The sequence below is a fragment of the Manacus candei genome, unplaced genomic scaffold (genome assembly GCF_025592945.1).
Source record: "Manacus candei isolate 608988 ecotype Guabito, Panama unplaced genomic scaffold, ASM2559294v1 h1tg000067l, whole genome shotgun sequence".
In the NCBI taxonomy this organism is placed as follows: Eukaryota; Metazoa; Chordata; class Aves; order Passeriformes; family Pipridae; genus Manacus; species Manacus candei.
Window position 1 is genome coordinate 4,005,570 of NW_026138115.1, and position 22,306 is coordinate 4,027,875.

General features: G+C 35.6%; 1 protein-coding gene across 4 annotated transcripts in view; it reads left to right on the plus strand.

Moving 5' to 3' along the window:
* Nucleotides 1–22,306, plus strand: part of TTC7B (tetratricopeptide repeat domain 7B) — a 133,895-nt gene that overhangs the window by 22,957 nt on the left and 88,632 nt on the right. For all 4 annotated transcript variants that reach the window (XM_051806603.1, XM_051806600.1, XM_051806601.1 and 1 more), the window contains 2 exons: nucleotides 11,094–11,224; nucleotides 13,145–13,266. In XM_051806603.1, the coding sequence (XP_051662563.1) occupies nucleotides 11,094–11,224; nucleotides 13,145–13,266 (253 nt within the window). The remainder of the gene's footprint in view (nucleotides 1–11,093; nucleotides 11,225–13,144; nucleotides 13,267–22,306) is intronic.

The following is a 22,306-nucleotide window of genomic DNA, read 5'->3' on the forward strand; positions in this document are numbered from 1 at the left end:
TAGCATATGCTTCTACCCAGTAGTGTGCATTTATTTCTCACTCTCTTTCCCCTTCCAACTGGATTTTCTTCTTTTTCCTTGTAAGAGTGGACTATAAACTTTATAGTCTGAATTTGGAGTGCCTTCAGAGGTGATTGAGGTTTGTAGCTATTACGAGTTATTCTTATAGGGATTTTGTGCTTCACTTGGATTTGTATTTCTTGTTGTAAATTCAAGGATAACTGGATTATATAAAGATAAAACTCTTCAGGGTACGTAGACTTATTTCTTTGGCAGTCATAGCACCATGATATTTAGCAGGGAGGGACTATCTGCAGCTGTTTGCAGTGGCCCAGCTGCACTATGCAGTGCTGCAGCCTGCAGAGACAGTGAAAGATACCTGCTGGATTTGCCCCATTTCAGTCCAGTTCCAGTGGATTTGCAGTCTCGTATGCTGTTGTGTAGTGGTCTGATACTGCTGTTCTTACCACTGATAAAAGCAGAGGGCAGATAACTAATGGTAGTTTTCAATTGCCTTAGGGTTTTTTTTCCTTATTTAAGGTGGGACCACTTCCAGGTGCTTACCTTCTCACTCAGGTTTCATTCTGTACCCTCAGAGATTGAGTGGGATGCTTGAGTTGACACGCTCCCTCTTCTACAGTTCTTACAGGGTACTTAAATGAGCATGTTGCACTGTAACTATTGGCAGTTCCATAGCTCACAACAAGCCCTTGGAAATGACCTGCTTTCCTCATCTTGCTCTTGCATGAGGAACATACAAACTATGTCTTTCTGTAGTTCACAGCACAGGAAGATTCAGCATTTGTGTATGGATGCAGTGAAGGGCAAAATGGGTTCAGGGGCAGGTTCAAGCTAAATTTTGCTGGAGTTTTATCTAGTGATGGCTAGAAAGAAGGGGAAGAGGAACAGCACTAGTGACAATGATAGGGAGAAAGAATGGAATTGGAACGTGGACGGGAAAGAGAGATCCCTAAAGATATGCTCAACTCTTGGGGAGATGTGTGTGTTTATGTATGTGTAAATATATGTGCACATATATAAATATATGTTTGTATGTATTTATGTTGTTAGAAAGTAAGTTGTGAGAAAAATCCAAAGAGGGAAATTCTACCTCTTCAGACTCTCCAGAGTTGAGTGTGTGTGAATGCATTACTCATCAGGGTTGTTTGTATACTTCACTGCAAAATCTTCATTAAATTACAATAGTCTGCTTTACAAAAGTCTTTGTTAGGATAGTCCAGGAAATTTAGTGTCATTGCACCCCTGAAGTCTTCAACTTGGAATAACTGTGAAACCAAAGAACTAAAGCTATCTGCTGCCTGCAGCACACTCACAAAGAAGTCCTCAGATTTTTTATTGCATAAATGAGTTAAATGCATATATGTCTTTCAAAGAAGGCTTTTAATTCGCTATGCTGTCTATAGCTTTAGTTGTGGACAGCCTGGTTATAAGACTATATGTGAGAAGAGGCATAATATGGATAATAAGTTAAGCTAAGGATTCAAAGACTCTCAAGCCCAGCAAGGAAGATAGTTATTATTTTCTTGGAAATGTGTAGCTAGAGAAATGCTGCTTCAAGTCTTCCAAAGAAGGTTTCTCAATAGATTTGTCAAATTTGTAGAATTTCAACAAAATTTCAAGAAAAAACTATCAAATTACCTTTGAAATATTTTCTGTTTTCTTTACATGTGACTCTTTGCCAGCCTGTGATGTGAAGGGAATCGGAGGGTCTCAGTGGTCTCAGTGCCTGAGTGATGTTGGAAAGTGGTTCCTGTCTGTTGCTCCTCCTAGAGAAAGTGTTCAAAATTGTTAATGTGGTGATAAAGGCATGGCTGTATTTTATCAGGATGAAGAGCTTATAGATAGATTGATTGGTTTTAGTTTTTTCCTGGCTTCTGGCAACAAAAAATGCTGCTAGTGGTGATGCATTGTGCTTGATCCTGAATTAGAAGAAGATGTAAGATGGTGTGATGAAAAGTTATCTGCTACTGTGTCCGTTAAAACAGCAGGGAGTAGACTGGCCATGTGAATGCACGATGCAAAGCCTCAGAAACTTGGTTAGAATAGGCCAGGACAGCACTGTTTGGATATCCCTCATGTAAAAATTGCGAGGAGATAGCTACCTCACAGCAGATATCTGTGATATTTTCGTGCCTTTCTTCACCATCTCCTGAAATTCACAGGTTAAAAACAGAGTTGTAGGAGAGGATAATTTTCTTTTATGTAGTTAACTTTATGGACTAACATACTTTTTTGACCTCACACTGAGTTTTTTATGTGTGTGTGTTTGTGCCCATAAAATACAGTTCTGATTAGACCTGGTGATTCCTTTACTTTAAGAAAAGAGCTAATTTTGATGCTATGCTTCTGAGTAATGACTTTGTATGGGTATGTAGAAGGTGTTGTGTGGGATAGAATATTAATAAAATCATAGGTTTATATTAAATACATAATTTTCAAAGATTCAAAGCCTTACTTGGAGACATTCAGGGGGACATTTAAAAAATATAATACAAAACATAAATTGAAAAGATGGAGCTTTTCAAATCAGTGGTCCACTTAGTATTTGCAAAAACATGAGAATGCTTATTTGGATGTGTTAGGGAGCTTTTCTCCCATCTGCTTGTAAATTCATTTGACACAAAAGCAAAGGAGATGCATCTGATAAAACAATTTGCTGTAGCAAAATGCCTGTGGTTGGAGGTGCCAACTTATTTCAAGAGTGTGTGATGAGGGAGAGAAAAATAGGCATAGAAGGATGACATTGCTGAGGAAATGGGCAGGTTTGCATGACTCTGTTGTTCCAAAGTGTTAGCCTGAGGGCAGGTGTATGAACATTGCTGGAGCTGATTCCCTGAAGCTGTTGCCTGTTAGTCACAGGAGCACATCATACCTTTTAGTATGAAGTTTTAAGGAGCAGTACAATAAAAAGATTTTTTTCCTTCTGCCACAAAAATAACTTGAACGTCAGTACTGGTTATTAGAGCTGTGTTATGCAGTTGGAGCTAAGCTAAGAAATGAGGCTGGGCAGGGGGAGGGAGGAGAAAGGCAGGACAGTCTTGAGATTGTGGTGGCAAGTCTTGGCTCAAAGTAAAATGTGGATTTTGCACATTTCTGGCTGTATTATATACTTGATATTTGAGTATCTATGTAGGAAGGACTACCTTCTGATAGATGGAGAAGGTTCCCTTGCTCAGGAGGTTAATTTTGTCTCTTTAGGGTCTGTTTGTTCACTAGATCAGCTTAATTGGCAATGCTGAATTCTGAGACTGAGGAAGATCATGAAGAATTGAAATAAGAGAAGTTATAAATCCATAAAGAAGTAATGAAAGAGTGCCTTTGTCTGACTTTTTTTTTTCATGTTAAGCATGTGTAAGTAGCTCCAACTTTTCGTACTTCCTTTTCTTACAAGACCAATCAGAAAAAAATTCTCTATATGCTGTTACCATACGGAAGCATATATTTAGAATCCATTTTAATTATGGCTGTAGTTAATATTCCCGTAGGGGTGTGGCCTCTGGGAACAGGACAATTAAGTTTCTGCAAGTTTTCAGCAGTATATGAATGAGGTAATATACTGGAAAGCACACATAGGCATTATTCAAATACTGTACATGGCAGTGTCTCATGTTTCTAAGCAATTTTGTTTGCTTGTGAAAGCAGGGATGAGATGCATGCACAGTGGGATATTGAGGTATTAATTTGGGAAGGTGCAACTTGTCAGGAACTCTTAAATAGCAAGTTTATATTTAAATAGGAAATAAGCTTATTGAAATTTTAGGTAACATAACTGATACTGCTGTGTAAGTCAAAAGACATAATTGAAAAAATGAATTTATAATACTTGGCATTACAAATTGGTGACTCTTTGGAAAAATGCTTATAGAGGAATATAGCAATTTACGAGTCTGACATTTCTTAAAGTCTGCAACTTTGTAGACTTGATTTTAGTAAAGAGACTGTGTTTATAATTAATACAGTGTATAGATTAGTAGACTACTCCAGATATGTCAAGATGGCTGTGTTGTATTGCAGTAACGAATTAAGTATGTGAGGGATGTTGTCTGTAAGTTAGACTGTTATTACAGAATTGTAGCCTTATTGCTGCAGACTGTTTTACATCTCATATCGCCTGTTTGAATAACTGTGTTTACATTTAGATGGTGTGTGTTGAGAAAGGTGAGACTATCTTTACTGCTGCTGACCCATATTCAAATTTAATGTTGCATTTACCAAGTTAAATGATTGGCTATTAATTAGTTCTGTTTACAGAAACATGGAAATACTCATTAGGTTCAGTGGAAGTGTCAGGTGCATGTGAATTGCTACTCTGCAGTTAGGAAAAGATGCTGCACTTAACTTTAATCATATACAATTGTAATGGGATCTGGTGCATTGCTAGCCTGTGTCAGCAGACACCAAGCAGTTCTTCATGGAAGAATGCTAAAGGAAAGCTGGTTTAGTAATTATGCTGGGGATCTCTAGCCTCATTAGGCAATGGGTCAAGAACTCAGCTTGGGTTCCCTCCTCCTGTCTTGCTGTGCAAATGTTGCAGGCAGTTTCCAGACCATGGCTAGGAACCCCGTGCCGTGGATTCTTCGGACTTTCTCCATTAAAGCTTGTCTTTCCCCAGCCTGTGTTATGACTTCTGCTCTGCTGGAGCAGGGACTAGGGGGAACCCAGACATTTATCCCACTTTCCTCAGTGCTGCTTTTAGCTGTGGTATTTGAAATACAAACACTGAATTAAAATAATATGCTTCTTATTAAAATAGAATTCTTTAGGACTTGAGCAGTTTGGTGGTATCTTTTTCTTATTCTTAGTTTCTTCCAAATCTTTAGAATTTCTTCAGAATCCTTCCTTTGGCAGAGTGAGGGGAGGGAAAAAAAATGTTGTGCACAAATTAAAAATTAGTGATTCTGGCCTTTTTTTTCTCATGGCACAGGAAGAATGGGTATCATAGTGGAGCCAGAAATGCTTGTAGGAACAATTCTGAACATTTACAGCAAAACTGTAAATTCCATAGTTAAATCATCTCCTTTCTCCTGAGCAAACAGCTTCCTTGATGTCCACTCTATGTACTGGTGTGCAGCAATTCTGCTTTTTTCGGGGAGGGGGGTGTGTCGGCAGAAAGATATTCACTCACTCCAGGATCTGCAGCAATTATCAGTCCTTATATCAGCTTTTATCTTTTGTTTGAACTTTTTCGACCCCTCTACAAGATGCTGGTCTGTCAAAGGGCTGTACTGCAGCAAGAACTGTCTGGCACATGGCTATGAAGAAACAAATGTGTGTGTGAAAAATACCGATCTCTTTTGTTTAAAAGATATTGTAAAAGTCTGTTTTGTACTCTTAAAAAAATACAAAGATTTGAATTCATTACATTTAGAGGAAAAGAGTGACCAATTGTTTCAAAACAGTTATTTCAGATGATCTTAAAAGAAATCTCAAAATATTGTTATGGTCTTACTGACTGCTTGGAGTAGTAAGTAGGTATTCAATTCAGAAAAGGAGATGAGTATTTCTGTGCTTTTTTTATTTTCTCTTTTTATGAGAAACTTCAAGACACTTAAAAGCCCTAACTATGCCTAGCATAACTATGGCATTGGAAAATCTGTGCTAATATAATGACATTGCAGTATGAGCATGTGTGACAAAAAGCTGTGTTCAGCTCTGGAAAGTTTTGCCTGTGTTGCTCTGTGTATCATCTAGAGTGGAATTTAATTCTCTGTAAGTGGTCTGTGTTTAAAAGAGTGGCTAGCTAGAGGAACTTCCCTTAAATTCAGATATACTGGAGAAGAGGATATTGACCATTTTCCTGGTACCTTTTCTGGAAAATGTGTATGGAACTAGCCATAGAGATCCTGCATTCTGACAGTTTTTGGGAGACCTTCCCACCCGAGTCTTGGCAGTTGAAGGTACTTGAAAAATCAGAGAAATTAATTGTTTGTATTTCCTTGGATAATCTGTAGCAATAGGCAATTCCTACTAAGATAGTGCATCTGCAGTAATTATGAAAGTAAGAGGTAGTATATTTGCCTATTATTTATTATTTTTCTCTTTTCCTTTATAATAATTACTTTGCAAATATCAGTAGGGAATTGAAGAGGGAAAAAAAACATGCTTTGCTTTCTAAAAAAATTCTCTGCAAGCAAGTCACAATCTTTGATTGAGGACTTCTAGAAATAAGTCCTTCCCTGCAGTGAAATTAGCGGTGTTTGTTCTAAGTTCAGAAATAAACTGTGGGAGTTCCTTGACAGCAATAACTCAGATTGTTCCAGTTTCTCTTTTAAAATTACTGATAAGTGTTTGCCATAGTCTGTATAATTGTTTGTTCTAAATACATAGGCTAAACATGAAGTTTCTTTTTAAGGAGATGAAAGGGGTTTTTGTGTTACAGCATTTGGAACACTTTGCATATCATATGGGGAAGACTAAGTGCTGTGTACTCCAATACACTTGGATTTTACATGTCCGGGTAAGGAAACCAGGAAGCAAACCCAGGAATCTGTATCTATTGAAGCAGCTCTCTCTCTTGAAAAAATGTATTTATTGACTTAAGTATAAAACAGTAGTTCACTGTTTTTCATCTGTCCTTGGACTTGCCTACTGGAAACAGTAGATAAACCATGGAGTCCATTATTACTTGTGGGCTCTAAAATTTATACAGGCAAGGTACTGGCTGGCATCATGGATAATCCTCAGATATACAATGCTGTCGATGTGATAGGCCTTAGACTTGTGGTTTTGTTGTGTTTTTTAAATTATCTCAGTAATGGTCTGTGTGGTAAGATTACTTAATAAAGATCTGAACTGTGCCGTGGATTCCCTTTTGACCTTAGAGTAATTTTTGGTTTACTCTGTATGGTGAAATGGGAGTGCTGATTGGTTTTCTTGCAGAACTTTCTACAGAAGACTGGTTTTCTGTTTGTTTTTTAACATAAAAATGGTTGATTAGCTACTTGTGTAGGACTTCTTAAGTATAGTTAGTTACCTGCTGTTACTGAGGCATCCTTTTTTTGGGCAGTGCTCAGTTTGTGCATATGTGGTAGTAGGGCCAGCCTGGTCTTCTATTTGTGAAAAATGAAATAGTTTACTTGGCATAACCTTGGCCACTGATTTGAGACTACAGACACAAGAATGCCACTTGGAATAAGTGATAAAACTGTCTAGTGTTTACTTCATCAATATTTTACAAAATATGGGTAATTTATAAAGTTTTTGAAAATTTGAAGAAAACCTTTGCAAGTTATCATGTAATTTAAATGTCAGGAATATTCTTTTCTTCTCCAAATGCTGTTTGTTACTCTTCTGCTCTTTTGACAAGCAATTTTAGAGTTACCTTGCAAAACATGTAAGCTTAACTAGTATGGACTAGTATTCATTTCACTGCTTCTCACTTTCTTTTCCCTCAGGAGTCATCTTGCTTGATATCAGGACTAGATATGTATGAGATAAGTGTCCTCCCAGATTAAAACTGACCCAGTTTGTTGGAAGCTTTTATTTGAAGGTGGTTTTAACTGAAAGGCTTAAACTTAAGTCATGAATATCCAAGTCATCTTGTGATACCAATTGTCATTATATTCCTGAATGCAGAATAAAAGAAAATAATGAATAAAAATTAAATAAATTGGTAGCTATGACCTTTACAACAAATGCAATCATATTTTGTACCTATTTTCTGAATATCTCAAAGCAGTTTGTAAACAGTTAAAGAAATGCCTGCCTTTTGGGGGGAGAGTAGCAGAGATTCCTGCCTGGCAGGTGGGGGAAGAAACACAAAGGTGAGAACTGACTTGTCTGATTCTATGAGAAGTCTTCAGCAAGTAATTTAGGGCAATATGTGGAGTTTTTTTAACTTCATGTCTTTCTCAATTCTATTATATTACCATGTGCTTTTTCTTTTTCTGGGGGAGCCTAATGTAATGATCCCTATTTTAATTAACTTCCATCATCTCTCAGTATTCTTATGTGGTTGTTATTCCTGTGTTGCTGTGTATATCTGTTTAAAAGTAAATGGTACTTTTATGTACTTTAATACATTATTTGTTAAATTTCATCTGTATTTAGGAAAAAAATTAAACGAGTAGTCTGGAGTGACTCAAATTTTAACCTGTTACAGAATCAGAATTTATTCAGGATTTTTCATCTAGTTAATATGTTTTCATTTTTAATACAGTATTGAATTGCAGTTATTCCTTGAGTCATCAAAAGAAATACAGTGTGCAAACCATTCTGTTGTGGTCATTTCAGGATAGTTCGCCAGATAAAATTCCTGCTCCAAAGCATTGCATACTTAAAATATACGTACTTTCCTGGGTTGTAATAAACATACCAGAAAAATATAGTGAATAGTAATTATATGATAGCGTTTCTCTAAGAAAGAGTATTCTGTACTTCATCAAAGAACATTTAGAATTTAGTAGTTCCCTGCTGCATTACTTAAACTTTCTGGCAGAGCACTGAGGTATTTTCATATCTTAAAGAAAATTCTCAGCTAAAATGAGAGAATGCCCTTACAGTGAGTCTTTCAGATTTAAAAGATTATGGTCGTGGCCATAAAATATAAAAATAGAAAGAATAAATCTGAATCAAATCAACAAATAGTCAGTTGAGTTATATACTTCATATAGGGGATGATACCTCTGGGGCACTGGCTCTCAGTGTCCTGGGAAAGGAGGAGTGGGGAGGAGTGATCTGCAGACCAGCTCTCTGGTGCTTTTGGTCATTTGATGTTTTTACTGCAGCTCATTTGTTGATTGAAGGTGTTTGTGTAGGACACTGCAAACTTTCTATCCAGTTTCAACCTTACATTTAGGTCTTCTTATCAGAGGGTCTGTTCAAGACTACTGTGGTAGCAGGATAACTGACTTTCTTCTATAGTGTAATCTTGCTGTTTTGGGAGTTCTGACTTACTGTTAGTAAAATAACCTCTCAGATATTTGTGATTTGATTGAAAAATTGAAAAAAAAAGCAGATTAGTGTTAGCTACTTTAGACTATTTGCAAATATATTAAATTTTTATAAGTATGTTTGGTGAAAACTATGATGTGAGAAAAATCCAGTGTCTGTTGTAAAACTCAGGTTTTGCAGGTTTTTTAGAGACAGACTACTTGTGTATTTACCACGCTTTAGGGATATGTAGATTTTGAAAAGTATACTGGATGTTATTTTTTTTTTAGCAGAGGAGTTAGTGCTGGAGGCAGAATTTCGTCTTAATTGGATGTATAGCTAGCAAATAGAGCTGTAGGTTATATGTTGTTTGTACTGGTAAAAGGATGAATTGGAGAGTAAAGGTGGCCAACAAACTCTGATACAGACTTAAGGCATCCTCTCAAGCCAGAAATCTGTTTTTTTATACAAATGATATATACTTTTACAGACTAGTATTGAAACTTAATAGATGTTCTAAAATAATCTGGAGGCAACAGATATTGCGTAGTTTTGAGTTTATCAATAAAACCCCTCCAAATTACATATCTTCTGAAGTTAGGTTTTTCTTTTGTAATTGCAATGAAACATAGTGTCCCCACCTTGTATTGATTGACAGAAGTCCTGTGATAAACTATTCTCCAAATTGGATTTGTGCTACCTGGCATTCTACAGACTTCTGCCCAGTATATAACCATGTGTTTTGTTGTTGTTTTTAGTTTCTTCAGCAATGGATTCTCAAAACTTTCAACGATGAATTGAGAATGCAGTCATTTAAATGGTGCATTATATTAATGTGGGAGCAGTTGAAGGCACTTTATGATCAGCATTTACTGCTGACAAGCTAAAAGAATGACCTGAAATACATCTCTTAACATGTGGAAAGTGCTAGTCCAAATGCAATTCATTATTCAAATAAATGTAAAATGAGATAGTTGACTTGCAGAATATGAGCTGGTGATCTGTTGCAGATCATAAACAGAAGAGAATTTTTACTTACATGTAAGGGAAAACACCAAAGTTTTTTTTTTAAAGTATCTTATATGAAAACCAGTAAATCTTTAATCTTCCCTGCTGAGTGCTATTGAGGCCTCAAGTGGAGCCATGTATCCAGTTTTGCACAGTGAGTCAAGATAGAGGTAACCAGTTGGAGAGTGTCAAGAGGAGATAAAAATGATTAACTGTCAAGGAAGCATGAAAAAAGAAATGGGTGAGAATTGACATTCTTTGTTACAAGCATATCTCTCTCTAGATGAATACTGAAAAAATGTTTTGTAAAGAACAGAATAATCTCTCTTTGAGGATGAATCGAAATAATAGTCTAGAGAGGGAGATCTAGACATGAGGAGAAAATACTAATTGTGAGAATAGTTGAGCTCTATAATAATTTGCATATGAAGGTCAAGGCATCCCTATTGTCAGAAGGTTTTAAGAACAGGTTAGGCAAGTATCAGAGGTTGGTTGATTCTTTGATCAGATGAATGGATTAATATTCTTGTTCTTTCCAGCTCTTTAATTATCTTGAAAATAATTGTAATAGAAGTGACTTGTGTAGGATATATGATTAATTAGTAAGAGTTGTAGGGTTTATATTTGAGACAAGCAAAGATTATTTTTTTCCTTCAAAGCACCACATAATGTGTTTGCTGGATAAGGCCTGAGCAGAAAAGATGTACATGGCCTTGATGAGAGTGAGCTACCTCTTCTGAATTTAAGTACAAGAATTACACTTCCTAACACCTTGATTTCTTAAAATGTGTTTGTTTTTATAGATGCTTTTGCCTTGCACAGTAAGTAAGTTAATATTACCTTGAGTGCCTTTATTCACTGTGCATTGGTTTCTATGATCATTCTGGAAAAATGAAGACAAATCCAGTGATGTAAAACTGGAATAGAAAGACACTAGGTACTTTTGTGGTCGATTGTCATAATGTCTTTTAAATAAAAATTACTTAAAAAAATTGCTGCTTCTTGATTTATAACAATTAATTGTTATTAAATGTTATTTAAATAGTTATTAGTGTCTGTATCAGGGGACCATACCTTCATTTCCTTTGTTTCTTCTCCTGGCTAAAGAGGCTTAACTTGGACTATGTTTTGTGTATAATATTATATGACATTAGCTTATAATGCTTCATTTGAATTTTTTTTTTGCCTCCCAGGTCTCTGTCTTGAGAAGTTGCCAATTTCTTCCTCAGCTAGCAATCTCCATGTGGACCGTGAACAAGAAATTGTTACATGCTACGAGAAGGCTGGAGATATTGCTCTCCTGTACCTTCAGGAGATAGAAAGGGTAAGCTGGGCTGGTTTTCTTAACTGAAGAATTGTGTGACTCATCTTTCATTGATGTGGTGTTACCAACAACTTGGTAACTCAACAAAAACATGTCTGATATTTCTTTTCATAGGACTTCAGTGCACACCTACAATTGGACAATAAATCAGTGTGCCTTAATGGCTGTCTGATAGCTATCCTTCTGTTATCTCATTCTGACCTCTTGGAAGACAGTGCCAGTAGGCAAAAAAAGGCACAGAGCTCTGAGTTACTGTGTATATTCAAGATGCTGATCTGAGACCTCTTGTTACCCTGTGGTAGTTCATTCATGCACATGGGATTATGGTGTCTTTCCACATGTTGGAATATGTGTATTGCATTTATATACTTACTAGATTTTCAGGTAATTCGTAAAAAGAATTTAATTCAAAATGAAGCTGTGAAGATTGAAAATTAATCTTGTTGATGCTTATTTGAAGCCAATAACATAATTGTACCTAAATTCTCTTTTATAAACTACTTGAAGGTAAAATTCAGACCTAACATTGTGCCTGTCAGCAGGTACAATGATGTATCAGTGTGGTATCCAGAACTGACAGTGTTTGCTTCACCTAATAGGCACAATCCCCGGGCAATGGAAAAATCGTGATCTGATAACCAGATAAACATAGGATTTTAAAATGTAGAGGAACTTCAGATAAGTCTTAATAGTTCTATAAATTGAGTCAGGACAGTGTTCTTGGATTTGATAGCACATTTGTCAGTTTATCTCAGTAATATATTCCTTACTGTACGTATGTATGGCACTACAGTTACTGTCAAAATCCAAGGTACAAGATATGTAGGAGACTTGGATTTCATTGATGAAAGCTGTTATATTTGAGCTTCTTAATGCTGTAGACAAGATATAACTTCTGGACAGTTCTGCACAATATTAGGCAAGTTACTGCACCCTCCTTCCCTTTTACAAGTTATGGATTATGAATTATGGAAAGTTAAGCTTAGGCTCTTCATTTGGTGTTATTTTAAGTGTTTTTTTAGAGAAAAGAGAATTTGTGGTACCCTTTATTTCTAGTAGTTACACACTACTGCTTTTTATTTAGGCTTAAAGATACCTCTGAAAAAAAGCAATACACTTGGGGCTCTGTTCTTTGTGTTGTGATGCTGTTAGAATGAAGTGAGCTGGCAATATCCATCTGACCCTCTTTTTCAGACCTATTGCTTATGAGCCTCGGGCCTGTCACTTGACAGCTGTCTTTGAAGGGGTTATAGGACACAGTTAGGATCATGCAAACAAAAGAAATGGGAAAGAAAACTTTGATGTGGTGGGGAGAACAGTAATTTGCACTGTTTTTAAAATAGATACAGGTTTGTATTTTCGAAGGGTTTTTGTTTTGTTATTGGCTTTTAGTATCTGGTAGACTATGCAGTGAATAAGAAGGCAAACGAAAGCTGATAGCTCTCCATTTTGACAGCATTCTTAATGCTGATGTAATACAGTTAAGTTATTTCTAAATTGTTTTTTGGAAGTCACTCTGGAGGTAGCTTTTAATCTTACTGCTCTCTGCAGCAGTCTTTTTTAACCTGAGTTTTAAATTTTTGAATATCATCACCTCCTCCTAATTGAATAAGGTTGCAAATATGCTTTTTTATATTCTTCTCTTTTGTTTACCATTCTTCACAAAAATTTTTGAAAAACTATAATAAAATCTTGCTTAGCAGTATTTCTGCTTGGTGAATAAATTGACTTTAGGGGTATATTCAGGAATGAAAAGGGTGGCATTGGAGGTAAGGATAGAAATAGTCCACTAGCCACTACCTACAGATGGCAAACATTTCTCCAACATTAAGTATTAGCTTTTGTGTAAAAGTACACAAAGCTTGATTTTTGGGGTTTTTTTTCTAAATACATTTTTCCCTTTTTCTTTTGTTTTATTAGGTAATTAATGCCAATATACAAAACAGAAGCCCTAAGCCAGGGCCCACTGCACATGAACAAGAACTTGGTTTTTTCATGGAAACAGGACTGCAAAGAGCACATGTTTTATATTTCAAGAATGGGTAAGATTTGATTCTTCTTTTATTGTGTTTTCTTTTTTTTTTTTAGGTTTTGTATTTGTGATTTACTGGACATCATTGTTTGTAGCAATTGTGGATTCTGTAATCATGAGGTCTCTTATTAATATAAGTAGTAACATTTTGATTGAAATAGTAAGGCTGTCCATATTGTATTTTTTTACATATTGTAAAATTATTTAATCAAAATGTATTAAGCAGAAAGCATTTTATAGTTTAACTTACTAAATGTAAGAACTTAAAATACCTTATCTTTAACTATTTGAAATTTATCGAACACTGTTAAAAAGTGATTGACAACATATTGAAACTCTTGATTTTTATAATTTTGATTTTATAATTTTTTTCCAAATCTCTTCAGTTATGACTTATTTTAACATTATGCTGCAGGATAAATGTACATGAAGATCAACAGTATGTATATGAGTATATAATCTCCATTGTATCTGCTCTATAGATCCCTTTAGAGTCTGCATGGGAATTCCTTTATAATTTATTTTAAATAAGGCTTTCCTTAAAAGCCTAAAAATAAATGCAGTTACCACACAAAATGAGAAACGGAGTACAACTCTCCATTTTTAATAACTTCAAAACTTGGCACAAATGGTTTCTAAGTACATTTCTGACATTTGTTGAAATTACGTAGTTAAAAAATTTGTTTGTGGGACTTCTTATTCCATTAGGAAAATGTGGTTTGATTGAAATATTGGAACTCTTGGTAGTACTGTTTTGCACCAAAAATGTTTTTTATTCTTTGAAATACATAAACCAGAGGTGAAGGAAATCAAGCAGTGTCTGTAAAGAGTTCGAGATTTTAATATACTGATGGTAGGTTGAAAAAAGACTATCCAAGTTTTCAAAGTGTTTTGGGGGGCTTTCAGCATGGAAATGAAGTAGTGCTGCAATAACACATGATATGAGAGTTACACTTTAGTTCTGTTTTCATAATTTAATCGCAGGAGGAATGGAATGTTCTGAAAGCTAATTTTTTTCATTTACCAGAGCTAAAAATAAGATCTCTGTTTTCATGCCTGCACAAAAAATAAATAAAATACATGTATTGAAAAAATCCCTCTGGCAGTCATGGTTAAGAATAAGCTAAAACTTCCACAGTTTGAAGAATTTTGATGGAAGGCCAGGAATGGAAATGGTGCATTTAATCTGACATGTTGTGCATAAAAGCAATCAGCAACAGACATAGCAGATTGCTATTAATGAGGAAAACAAAAATTAACTGCACAAAAAAAGTCATGCAGTGGGTTGCTAAGGAACATCCAGCCCATAGGAGTGTTTTTCCTAGGCCATAATCAGTTGGTCTGGTGTGAAGTTTGAAAGGTGATTGTAAAGGTGATGTGCATTTTAATCTTTCACAGTGAAGCTGCTAAATCTTGTTAGTCCTACATAAGCATATAGTCTTTTTTGCAGTCTTTAGTACAGTGATTCCTTGCAGTTTATAAGCTAATTACACATTATATATAAAATTTTTAATTCTTCTTCCAGCTTCATTGGCCAGTGGTACTTTTTTTGTGGTATGAGAGGGAGCAAAGTGTTAGGAAAAATACCTCTGTGACAATCATTATTTTACATATTCCTGCCATTACATCCTTTAGTTTCCTTCTTTAATTCAGAGGCAATCACAATTCTTTCAATATTTCCTAATATGGTCATTGTTCCAGGCTGCTTATTATGTTGCTTTTAGGGATCCCTTTTTTATTTTTTTAGTTTTAAACTTGGGTTTACCAGAACTGAAGAGAACTTTAAATAGATTTTTGCTGATAAGGACAAATTTAATTTATAGCCTGCTTTTTAATACATCCATTTTAAGGATGTTTTGTTTTGTTTTTAAATGTGTTATCCCTCCTGATGTTAGGTTTGTAGAAAGTAGATTCGAGATCTTCCCATTAAGCTTTGCAATGTACTTCAATTTTGATCTAAAATTGTAAAGATTATATAAACATTTTCAAGGAGAGGAAAGGTAGACTTCTTTAATATAGGTAGTTTAGAAATGGAAGCGTTTCTTTTAAGTAAACTGATTTTTGCAATTGAAGCTGGAGATGTTGAAAGGGCAGGAGGAGACAGGGAACCACTAGAATTTTGTCTGCTTATGAATGTTAAGGGAGAAGAAGAAAATTGTACCAGTCTGTTTCTACGGACAGACTGAACTGCTGTTTGTGTTGCAGTGCAGTGGAATCTCTGATTTGTGTATGTTTGTGAAGGGAACCTGACAGAGGATCTGAGTCTGAAGTTAAATCTCCTGTCACCAAACTATAACCTGGCATTGGTGTGAGTCAGTTCAGATGTTACCCCGTTACCAGCACAGTGGCTGTAGTACTTCATTCATTGGAGCCTGATGAAGGATCTGAGCAGATGTTTACAGATCTTTTGCTGTTTTTTTGGACTTTGGTTCCACTCCAGTGAGTGCTAATAAATCTCTCAAAATCTGCTGGAGGATTTAATTTGTCTGAAATCCTTTTGTTATGGAGTGGGTTTTTGGTTTTGTTGCATGTCTAGCAGTCAGTTGGCTAATCAACTCTTTTAATTACATTTCTTCCACTAGACATGGAATCATCATTTTTGTGGGGGTATGTCAGTCACACAGAAGAAAAGAAACCAAGATAACTTTTATTCCTATCTGGAAGACCATAAGTTCAGTAACATAGGGAGTATTGCTGCCTGCCAAGAAAGCTGATTGAACCACTTCAAATTTCCCCTTTGTTTGCTAACTGTACAGAGATTTTATTTTAAGTCAAGTAATCAAGCTTTTTAGATTATTAAATTATTATCTTTCAGGTATGCATTATCTTGTATGAAAAACTAGGAAGTGTTTGAAACTTAACTTAGCCTTACTGCTAAGTGGTGGTATTTTGAAAATACATGGAAATGCAATTAGTTAAAAAAAAAAAAAAAAGAAGTGGAATTATTCTGAAGCACAAGAGTGTTATTTTAGTGCTCTGTTAGAACACAAAACTGAAATTAATGGTTTCTTCTGAAGTGTACAGAATTTTATTAAAGAATCAAACTACTTACTCATTTTTCACTTGAGAGATGAGGAATATTTCAACTTGGAAATGAGAAACAAAGAAGTTCTGGAAGCTGTTCTAAAACTTAAAGTAGGGTTTATGTGGTTTTTTTAAAAAATTTTGAAATATATAAATTTACATGTCTTTCAGGCTGATTACATGACTTGTCTAGTAATTGCTTTGTAATTTCATATTGAAGGAGCTCAAAGTCGTGATGTTTTTCTCAGAAAACCTATGAGCACAGGAACTTTGACATTAGCATTTAACATAGCTATTTTCAAGCGCAATGCCCCTGAGGAAGAAAGGACAGCTGTTTACCTACCCAGTGATTCCTCTATCCTAGTATTTGTTTTGTATTCATGTTATGAGATTTTAAGTTTCTCTTGTTTATGGTTTTTATTTTTGAGGTAGTAATAGTCACAAATGTACTGGAATTGTATGCTCCTAAAGCAAAATTGCATTCTGTTTGAATTCTAAAATCAGATGTCTGCTTCGTGAAAACCAGACTTTCCTGGCTCTCAGAGGTATTTTTCGTGGCTTCTCCTTTATTTCACACCCCCTCCAAGGATATTGCTCTGTCAGAGTCCAGGATCCAGACTGCAATTTGGTCTAGTCTCCATATATTTCACATGCTGAATCAAAGGCTGGGGAACTCGGAGCAGATCTGTGCTCTTCATGGTGCTGTTAACTTGTGCTGACACAGCTGCAGTGAAGGAAGACCTTCCCAGCCTTCTCCAGGAAGCTGTTTGTCATAGATGGGCTTTTTCTCAATAGAAAATTAACCCAGGAAAAAAAATCAAAAAATCAACCAATTTTTCTTCATATAATTGCTGTAATTGATTTGTATTGACTTACAAAATGTTTGACAAGCACAACAAAAAGCCCTCCTTAGAGTTTAAGACTTGTCTATGTAGAATTTCTTTTATCTATTTTTCTTTTTTCACTTTAGCATATAATAGAAATAGCATAGGAATATAACTCTCATGCTAGTAAGTGAGGAACACCGGATGGAAGGCAATCCAAAAATCCATATATTCCTATACAGTGCTCACAGCCAGGGATTTTACAGTGAAGAAATCCATGAGAGAAGGATTTATGTAAATGCTTGACATAAATGCACATCAAGACACTGTATGATCAGCTCTCTACTGTATTAGAATACAGTGCTAGCTACTCATCACTCTCTGAATCTCTTGAGATCTTGTTGCATATCCTACATCAGTCTCAAAACAAGTTGGTGATTAAGTAAAGAATAGAAAGTAAGATTAAATTCAAAAACATTGAAATCTCATGAAGTATCACATTCCTTACATGTGAGATATCACTGCTGTATTGGAAAGCAAACAAAATCACTTCCGTTGCAGTTTTCAAAACAGGTTTATTCTGGATGTACCTGCTTTCGTGTTTGTGGTGGTGTCAAGAGAAACAGTAAACAAAATGGTTAGTGTCCAGACATTGGAAAGTGGAGTTACCTGCTCTCATCTTCTCCATACCTACACTCCTAACATGAATTTTTCTTGTTTGCCTTTTGCTGGTTCAGGTGCTTGTTTGGTTCTTCTGTGGAGTCTTTTCATTCTCCAAACCAGCAGAAACCAAAGAGCAAAGAGATCATAGCGTTCTGTCATACTAGAGAGAAGAACTGATTCACTGCAAGGTGTGATAATGGCTGGTGTGGCTGTCAGGAAACAGATAGGACCATGCAAATGAGAGTAGGAAGATATCAAGAAGGAAGAACGGTGGAATAAGAGAACACTAAGAGATGAGAATGGGGAGGATGAGATCTTCCTCTTTAGGCAGCGAACCATTAAGTCGACTAAGTACAAGTGAAACTGCGGTCTAGGCAGTGTGTGTTTTCATTTTGAATGCATGAATGCAAGAATTGCTGCTTGATTGGACTGTTTCAAGTACTTAGGCTTGTGTAGCTCTAATGGCACACTGAAGATGTTTCATTTATAAGCCCAAACGTCAACTGAGAACTTTTAAGCATCAAGCAAACATGATCTTCTGTAGTGAATTTGAGATACCTGGGATTTTTCTTTCTGCATGAGTTAACAATAAAATGAGAAGTGTGTCACAATGATTTTTTTTTTTGAAGTAGACTTTAAAAAAAAAAAGAAGAGTAGTTTAGATTCTGGCAGATAATTAGGTGTTTTCTACATTTTATTCGAAAAGTAATGTCCAGTGATAATTAATGTTTAGTGGAAATTACGTGATATTGTGGGAATATTGAAACTGTAAGTATGAAACAAAGAGAGGGAAAACAGAACTGTCTGAAATTGCAACTGTGTTGCCTCTGGGAGATGATATCTAAATGTTTACCAGGATGTTTTTCTAATTGTGGAGTAAATTATGCTTCCCTTCCACCCTCTTAAAGCTGAGGGAAACCAGACACAGACATTAGTCACAACCATCTGAAGCATCTCTGTTGTGCATAATACTTAGTCTTCTCCGTTTTGTCAGCCTTTAATAAAGTTATTGCAGAGAGCCATAGAATGTCAGTCCTTTTCATTTTTCTTGTAACTCTTCTTTTGAGACTGTATAAAGTAGAGGGTAAGTGACAGGCCTTGATATTAGGATGTTCTGTTGCTACAGAGTTCATCTCTTGATTTGTCACATTTCTTGCTTTTTAAAGTAACTTGTTTCAATGTGAAATCATTTCTTCTATTAATACCATGTAAATTACTCTTAATTGGCTTAAAATAATTAACTAGAGTGTATGGATTTAAATAATTTTTATTTTTTTGTAAACATGTCAATCATACTGAAGTTACTGAAATGCCACTGTTCTGATTGGCATGCGTACTAAGAGTTTTGTCTGCTCTTACTCCTTACCTTTAAAATAATTCCTTTTTTTTTATTTCCTATTTGAATTCTTGGAAGAAATACACCAACTTTAAATCTTACAGTATCAATGAGTTTACAACCATTGCATTTCTTTTTCTTTATATAAATATAGAGAGGAAGACAGAACAAAAGAGAAGGTGCGTTTGGAACATGAGCTCAATTCCAAAATGCAGTTTCCATTTTACGGCTTTGATCAAGCCCTGTAGATCTCATTGTTCTTGATTTTTCTCTTTTTAAAGGATGAATATTTTAAAAATGTGATATAGTAAGCCTCAGCAATGAGGTAATAATATAATTAGCTTAGCCTGTTCAATGGTGTGGCTGCATGGCTCTGGATATACTTTTCTCTCTTAAATGGGAGAAGTACTTACAATTTAGCCACCAAATTGCAGAGCAGGTGAGGGTTGGTCGAAGATCACTTAGCAAAATTTATTCTAATTGCATGTTTAATCTTTAAAAGGCAATGGTAGACTAAATATTTGGGCTTTTTGATTGATAAGCATAAGGAAAATGCCTCACAAACAAAGCCCTTCTCACACTAATGGAGGAGATACTACCAAAATACACTGTAAGTACAGAGTAAATTAATCTTATCAACCTTTCTGAGGTTAAATTTAAAACATTTCTTTTGTAGCCTGTTTTGAGTATGTTGTGATTAGATCTCACTACCTTTGTTATAAGGAATAGCATTTGGTTTTTTTATTCTAACATCACTCAAATGTAGATTGCTTCTTGTTAGCAGTTTCTTTCCTTCTTTTCTACTTTTTGGGTGTGTGTTTAAAACTACAAAAATAAGAAGTCGTTTCTAGGGTGTGAGGTTTTTCTGGACCACTAATGCCAAACCCCTGTGTTGTCTGATGCCAACCATACTTTTTAAAACCAATAGACTTCTTGGTGGTGATGGCAGCAAGTATGTTTATGCCTAAAGTTTTCTACTGCTGACCTTCATGCCTATATACAGGTCTTCTGATTCTGTGTTGGAGGTTTATCCTTGGTGCCCCTTAATTTTCTTCCTGCACTTGGCTTGTATCATATCTACAGTTACTAACTTCTGTCCCTGTTTAGGAGTGAGCACCTTTGCATGGGAGCAGTTAAAATATTTTCATTATTCTAAACAGAAATAGTGTTTGAAATTTTCAAAGGAGCATAAAAGTTGATCTTGTATCATAGTAATTAATTAGATTCTAACATGAATTGTTGGGGTTTAGGGTGCAAATATGGAGACACAAGGATGCAAGTATGCCCTAAGGGCATCGATCTGCCTAGACTTTCAATAGATCTTGGTTCTCAGCCTAACTGGCAAATTGCTACTGAAAGAGTCAAAGAAGATTTAAAGCAGCAAACATTCTAATTGTCTTTAAAACCGAGGAAGGTGCAGTTCTGACGGGAGGCAGTCCTATAAACCCATGCGTGTAACTTGCAGTGTCCATCTGTGGATTGTCTTTGTCTTGACTGAAAATGTGTCAACTCTGAGTGTGTGTTAATGTTAAAATTCCTTGTCTCGAGAAAGGAAGGGATCTCAAAGTCATTTACAGACACTGTGGAACTATGTTTTCTAAGTTAATGTGCCCTTTTGCTCTGGCATTCAGTCAGCTCAGTGGAACTGCTAACATGAAGGCACATCGTAGTGAAAAGCAGGTAAAAGCTGTGAGTGTCCTGGGCTAGGCAGGAAAAGTATGTGCCAGAATAGCCACCACTCTTCTCCCCAATGTTACAGACTTAACAAATACAGGAAATGTACTTTGCTAAAAGCAGCGTGGTGTGGAGACCTACCATATTGTCGTGGTATATTTTGCTTCATTTCTTGTCTCTCAAAGCATTTAACTCAATTTTGGGCTGATTTTAGATTGTAGTTTTGAAGTCTGTTTTTTAGTATATTTCACGTAGAAGATGCTTGACAAATCTGTATTGTGTTCGTGTTGACTTGCGCAGTGGATCAATGTTAAATGCTTTATGAAGCAAAAACTAATTCTGTATTTTAACTGCTTTTTTTTCTTGTACAATCTTACTGCTTCTTCCATGATACAGTAGAACTTCAGTCACAAATTTTAGTCCCTTGTAGATGCTTATGAAAATGTAATAGGCAACTAATAACAACCTGTCATCAAGTTTTTAAGGGCTTGTGAAAGTTGCATGTTTTTTCATGAAGTGTTTTTTTATTGTTCTTGTAACACATCAAAAGACATAAACTTCATACGGAAAAAATGCCAGTTCCTAGAATTTCATAAAGGCATTGTGATTTGAAGTTCTACTATGTAGTATATGTTTCATCTGCACTGGGAAGATAAAAGTTTCAAGCTGACAAGTTCTTGCTCATAACTCTTTTCTGACAATTAGCAGGGATCATTTCAGGTTTTTGGCAAGTCTGTTTTGGTTTTTGGTTTTTGTTTGGTTTTTTTTAAATCTTGTTTTGAGGACACGTCTGTCACTGTGAAATATGGTCTTTGAGAGAGAACTCCATTCATGGGAAATATGCACTTAAGGCAGAGGACTTAAAGCCGGGATTCCAGTGATCTGCTGTTGGCTCTCCAAAATATTTGACATGTGGTATTAGTGAATGATATGTATTTTGGCTTTCCAAAGGTGCCAAATGTATCAGGCTTTCAATGAGTTTGGGGGATTTCTTAAAATCTGGGCTACTGACTTTCTGTACTTCATTAGTATATGAAGTTGGTGTATTATACATTAGCTGTTGTGGCCTGCCCGTGTGAAATATATAAATCAGCATTATCTTTCAAACAGTCATTTCCATGCTAGATATTTACACAAGATGAATTTTCTTTAGTATATACTGACTGGTCACTCTGTGGTCACGCTCTGGTTTAGCATGTGGGCTTTTTACAAACAGTTACTATTTCTTGTGTGACTGGTGATTATTTCTTTTTAGTCAACTGGTGACATAACTTTCAACCTGTACACACAGTTTTTGTTATTTGGAAATGCTAGTTCTTTTTAAATGAGCTTTTATATAAAAGTATTTTAGAAGGTGAACTTGTGCTAATGAAAGATGGCGTCTGTGCTAGTGAAAGATGTGGTGGAGACTAAAGTTTCTGAAATACACTGATAATTTTGTAAAACAGAACAGACACAAGTGCTGTCATGTAATATGAAAAGTAAAATAAATGAGTAGGTCTCTAGGTAAAGAGATAGGAGTTCTGCAG